Raw genomic sequence first — 6264 nt, forward strand, 5'->3', positions numbered from 1 at the left:
ATCACTACGTTGCTTTCAGTCATAAACCCTTTTGAGGGCAAAGGGTTGCTCCACATCAATACATTCAAATAGGGAGAAATAAAATTATGAGCGAACTTCAAATTAGGACAAAAAAAAATCAAGTAACAAACAACTGCCTCAAGTAATGTTTATCAAATTGACTCAAACTCTTTGTGGTCTTAAATATTAATCCATTGCTATTCTTTTATGTCTACCTCTATTTGCCTTCAAGAAAAATTAAGTACATACTATTATTTGAATTATGCCTAGAAAGTTGTTTTTCCTGTTGTAACCTTGGTTTTGTATTAAAATCTTTTATACTGATAGTGGGAAAAAAATTTGACAACATATGTGGAATAAATAGGTGTTGAAGTTGTCGGTTGAGCTTGATCCCTTTAACTCATTCACAGCTGCTTAAGTTATCAGGAATCATCTTTCGAAATATAAATAAACTATGGAAGGCATACAATGCACAAGGTAAGCAGCATGAGGTAAAATAGAAACTGAAATTTTAAACCATGTCTTGAATAATTATATAAAGAGTGGGTCTAAAAAGCAATAGGGCAACTGACAAATGACTGTATGCCAAATAGTAAATGTTGCATATTATATATATATATATCTGTCTCTTATACACATCTCCAACAATGTTGGAAGGTATATTAGTTGCATACAGTATTTTATTCCAATATTTATATTGAAAACTTTTGCATCGAAAATTATAGAGTAATATTCAATCAACTGAATCATACAGACGAGAAATTTGATTACACATGAGAAAAGTGCCAGTAAAATATGAATCCCTTTCATTGAAATTATAATTACATAAATGCAAGCTTATGCTTACTAGACAGCGGAATCATTAAGTTCATATTCATATCCTCGAGAGGCAGCAAGTTGGACACCTTTATCGTTCCATAGTGCAACGAGTCCATTTTCTATTCTTGGTTTCATAACAACGTTCTCATCGAAACAGCGCGGACACTGCAGAATTGCTTGGGCATGCACCTGCAAAAAAACTCACAAAAATGACCATCTTTTAAGGAAGTGAAGATATTTCAAGGATTTATGGTAGACAATAAGTATAAGTTATTTTTCAGTATGATTATAATTTGCTTTGACTTACCTTATTCCTGGGATTGGCTAGATTTATTCGCAGCAGAAACATACCATTAAGCACGTATTTCATGGAGCCTAACAGGTTGTCTAATACTGCAGGCTATAAAAAAAAATAACAATACTGGAAATACTAGGATAATCTTATGTTGTTCTTACATTTACAGTAAATGAAAATTACAAACTTCACAAACTTAAAATAGTAATATATTGTGCTCATAGAGCATAATCATTAGCCCTCAGCATTATCCAGTAAGGGGGAAAAATGGTCAAAACATTAACCAGCTATGTCAAGTCACCAACATTGAACAATTTAATACAGTAACACAAAATCACATGGGCAAAGAAGAAAACTGTTGGAAAAGAAATACGAGAAGTGACTGGAAAATGAATTACACACCTCCACATTGAACAGAGATCACGAATATGAATTGCCACTGATTTATAATTCATTTATTATATGACTATTACTGTTGCCAACACAGTCATTGAGTAGAGTTGAATAGCTTGTGGTTAAGGTGCTGGCCTTCCAATCCCAAAGCCTTGGGTTCAAATCATGTCACAGCATAAGATTTGTTCTCACGATTAAACACATATCCATTCCCTAAGCCAATGAGACTTCACTGATCATGTCATTTCATTTAGAGGGCCCCTGAATATCAGCCAACCTTCTAGGATACACTGTAAGGGTCATCCTCTATCAATTTGGCTTTAAAAAAAGTGACAACTAAAAGCCTGTCACTTGGCTGCTGCTAAAGGCTACCAATGCTATCAAACTACATTAATATTTCATAACTCAGACATTTCTTAACCAAGCCAGTGAAATTTACAAAAAGTCTGGTTTCAAATAAAGTCTGTGTTTCTAATTTTAACACTCCAATCAATGGTTCTACAGTTATGGTTTGTGAGTCTTTGGAAATTATGAAATTTTTTAAGGCCTTTTTATGCAGTGCTTATTTGTGACTCGCATATTTGAACCAGTCTTGTAAATACCTCTACTTGTGACACAATACATCAGTAGAGTTGGTGTGAATGATTCTTGCAGGAGTGCATTTACGACAACACAACACTCCTTGTCTAATACAACTATTTTTCCCATCTCAAAATCAGAACAAAGTCAAACTTAACAATAACAGATTTTGAGACTCACAAATGTAGAATAAACAAAGTGTACACAACTCAAATTCAACTTTGTTGGACATAAACTATTGTATGAACAAATGACAATAGATACAAAACTTGAGAATGTCATTGTTGAAGTCTATGTGTATTTCACATGGTTGGATACAATTGGGTGCAAAGGGATCCCAGATCCATACTGTGTACTACTGTATGATTATGACCTTCAGACTTCAAGAATATGCGAATTGTTATTATACATGATCACAAAAGAAATTGAAAATAATAGCCAATAATAATTCTGTGAGAAATTTGTTAATCCAGAAATTTTCAAATGGGGGGAAGGGGAAACCAAATGGTTGATGCAAAGGAATGTAAACTATTATTTTGAATTGGATTCCAAAGATGAGCAAGTACCAGTTACACTTTTTTTCACCTCGCTAATTAGTCTTGTTTGATAAAGGCAAGTGGGACCCCTCCTAGAAAAGACAGACTTAAACAATGCTAACCGGAGTACATAAACACAGATCTCCGGTTGGCGGTGGCGGTGTAACCCCATACTTTGGTTTGGGTGATAGCTTTGTGTTTATTGTTTTTTTTTTTCGCTTCATCATTTTCCTTTTTTCGTTGACTTCTTACCTACAGCATTTTCAAGTCCATAGAGACCTTGTTTATTTGGGCTATATAAATCCATCTATTATTATTATTATTATAAAAATGTTCATGTGTTTAAGAACAGAACAAGTAGCTGTCATCACTTCTTTATTTAGAAATTTTATTGGTCTTGCAATTCTATAGCCCATCCACAAAAACCGTCTGAAGCCATTTAAAGCCACACTAACAGTGGTCTGTTGGTTTGGTAATTGTAATTGTGAATTTCATTATGGTGTTTGCATAAAGCTGCTGGATGTGCGGTAACACACAGATGTCTTGTACATCATCAGCCATTTTGTTTACAGTATGAAATAAGTAAATAACCCAATAATGGAGTTGTTTGCAAGGTAATATTATTTATATTGACAGTATTGATGATAAACTGTTACATTTCTTTTATTCTGTAAAGGCTTGGCTAGCTACAATTATCATAAAAATACATTATAAAATTATATATGTTGCTTAGAGAGATCAGTCGGCTAAACTTGTGGTAGCCACTGTGTGTGCGCTGAACTGTGGAAATCTCTAGGTTCCCGGTTCAATTCCCATCACTGCTATCCTTGTGTTTTATTGATATCATATCATCACCATATGAACAATGCCGTAGCCAGCTATTGGGACAGTATAGGACAGTCCCACACATTTTTTTTTTTTTTAGGTATCATGACTATAGGTATATGGGCAAACAACATTTTTTTAGTGAAATAATATTTGACAATCTGGAAAGGTCTTAGATCACATACATACAGTATAGTAGTTATTGTGATGCTTGATACAGATAAATACAGTACATTATATTAAGTGTTTTCTTCACCAGATATACGGTTACTAATAAAACACATCAAGCAAATAGTATAACTAAAATTTATTTAAAAAAAAAAAAAAAAATATATTAATTCCAAAGATCAAAAACCTTGAAAGGTAAAGTATATAGTGCTGCTTCTATTTGAGCTTTGTTTTACAAACACACAACATTGAATACCATGCTACATGCTGGGGGGTAAATTGAATCCCCGACAGAAAATTAAATACAAACTCTACAGTTCAGCTGTTCTTAATTTACAGGAGGAATGTCCTGTGTACTGCTGTACTACAGTATATGAGAGCTACTGAAGACGAACAATTTGTTATGATTAATGTTAAAAAAGTTTTGCAGTATAGCGTATGTGTACCCTGTCGACCTAAATTGGTTTAAAATTTTGCTGTAGATAAGTTTATTAATTTGTTAAAATCAGAAACAAAGCATGACTAATTTAGCTTATTATATTTATTTTTCTTTTTATTTATTTTTATATTATTTTTTCTTTCTTCAAAGAAGTGCTTTGTTACTTGCACTTTGTTTTGTATTTTTCTTTTATAAGGGCTTGGACCAATGACCAGGCAAAAACTTACAGCGCTTCATAACTGCAAGTAAAAGCGCTATACATTACAAACAACAAGTAACAACAAGTAACAGGAGGCTTTATATAATACTTTTCTTAATGACTAAAAATTTCAAAAATCCAAAAAGTTCCACTGATTAACTCAGATAAGGAAGAAATACATACTCTAAATATTGAAATGCATGCCATTCTCTAGGGATTCAATATTTCAACATTAATTGTGTCATCCTCAGGAATCATGGAGTATGTATTATACATTCTAATTTCAAAATATTTTTGAAAGCTAGTATGTATTTCCCCATAGGATGGCAAAAAGAGTACAGGTATTTCATTCTTGTTAAAACAGTGAAATATAAATTGTGGTTGTGTTTACCTTAAAACTCTGTAGTTCATAGTCTGTGAAGCCATCATGGTGTATAATTTTCATTTGCTTCACCAACGTACTTTTCCCACTTTCGCCAGCTCCTATAAATAAAAACATTTAGAATCTGTGATTGGTTTAATATCACATAGTTATAATAAGAATACTAGAGCGCTAACGCCAACGCATTCGGTGTTCGATACGCAGAGCTGTGTGTGTGTATTGAACAAAATGGCTGCCATAGTCCAGCCAATCAAAATATGTCTAAGCATCGTTTTTAACTAGGCGCCCTTAATTTAACCTTGAAAAAAAGTTTTGGGTACAAAAATAAAACTCAAGCGTTGTGGTGGTGCGTTATAGCGAATATGACTTCGGTTTTCATTCTTTAATATCAGATACTCCACTTGGCCTCTGTTGGCTACTGTATGCTATTTCAAAAATTAATTAAAATAATGATTAATGAAATAATAGTTACTCAAATGTTTATCTTTTTATCTACGTTATAATATTGTATAATAAGCCTAAAGGAGGCGCTTTCCTATGGTGGCCATCTTGTTGAGCACACATACACCAGAAAGTTGGTAATTGGTCCTAGTTTTGACAAATGGCTGATAGCACTTTATCTGATAATGGACTATGTTTTAGATTAATTTTGACCTAGTTTCTGCAGTATGCAGTACTCATAATTATAAGCCTATGCTTTTCTTTGTCAGCAAATTAATAAACAATCATGACATTGTTTGACCTTTGCTTGCACTATAAATAACTCTGACAGCAGCTTTAATACAAAGTCAACATGAGTAGCTTAATAGTGTACAGTAGTTGTCAAATGGTAAATACAAGATACGACAACAAAGAACTTGAACACAACAATGGGATAAACCACTGACATAGTCGTTGCTCTGCTTGTACTAAATAAACCTTAAATGTTGACTTGCAATCATCATTCTGGATGTTGTCATAATAATCCGTCTTTGAAACTTTACAGTTGTTTTTCATGTAGGCATCTTTACCTGTTGTCTAGTTTCTAAACTGATTAAATGTTAAATGTGAAAAAAAAAAAAATTTAAATCAACTGCTTTCATAAGAAATGTTTACATTAACATACTGTAGGTTTCTATTACTGTACTCTATAACAGTGAGAGCAGCTTAGCTCAGTCGGCTAATCTGGTGGAAGCCACTGTGTGTGCACTGAACCGTGGCGATCTCTTGGTCCCCAGTTAAATTCCCATCGCTGCCTTTCCTTGTGTTTCAGAAGTTACAAAAGCATATCGTCTTTCAGATGAGACATTTAACCTGTTGGTCCCATGTGCAAAATGGCCCATGTGTATGTTAAAGAACACAGTACACCCTTTTGAAAAGTAGGGGGTTGCTTCCCTGTGCACTGTCCAATTACCACCAGAAGAACCCCACTGGAATCTTCCCACTCGGACTTTCATGTGTTATCCTGGGTGTTCACACCGAATTAAAATCCATCCATGCATTTATTTATCTAACTGCTTTTTCTTCTCTTATTAAAATTTTATTATCACTGTACATGTACAATATAACTTCACTTTATCAAGTATATATCTATTTATGTGTGTATATATAATGTATATACAGTATATATACTGTCTCTTATACACATCT

General features: G+C 33.4%; 1 protein-coding gene across 1 annotated transcript; it reads right to left on the reverse strand.

The window, feature by feature from the left end:
• Positions 1–688: 688 nt before the first annotated feature.
• Positions 689–4781, reverse strand: LOC117110553 (guanine nucleotide-binding protein G(o) subunit alpha-like). The gene is made up of 3 exons (XM_033253314.1): positions 4645–4781; positions 1127–1219; positions 689–1008 (listed from the first exon to the last, which is right to left on the reverse strand). Exons 1-3 carry the CDS (start codon positions 4750–4752, stop codon positions 847–849), a joined length of 363 nt encoding a protein of 120 aa, XP_033109205.1. The 5' UTR covers positions 4753–4781; the 3' UTR covers positions 689–846.
• Between the last annotated feature and the right edge of the window lie 1483 nt (positions 4782–6264).

Source organism: Anneissia japonica, unplaced genomic scaffold (genome assembly GCF_011630105.1).
Source record: "Anneissia japonica isolate Jap-2015-1 unplaced genomic scaffold, ASM1163010v1 scaffold287738_len211916_cov219, whole genome shotgun sequence".
NCBI classification, from domain to species: Eukaryota; Metazoa; Echinodermata; class Crinoidea; order Comatulida; family Comatulidae; genus Anneissia; species Anneissia japonica.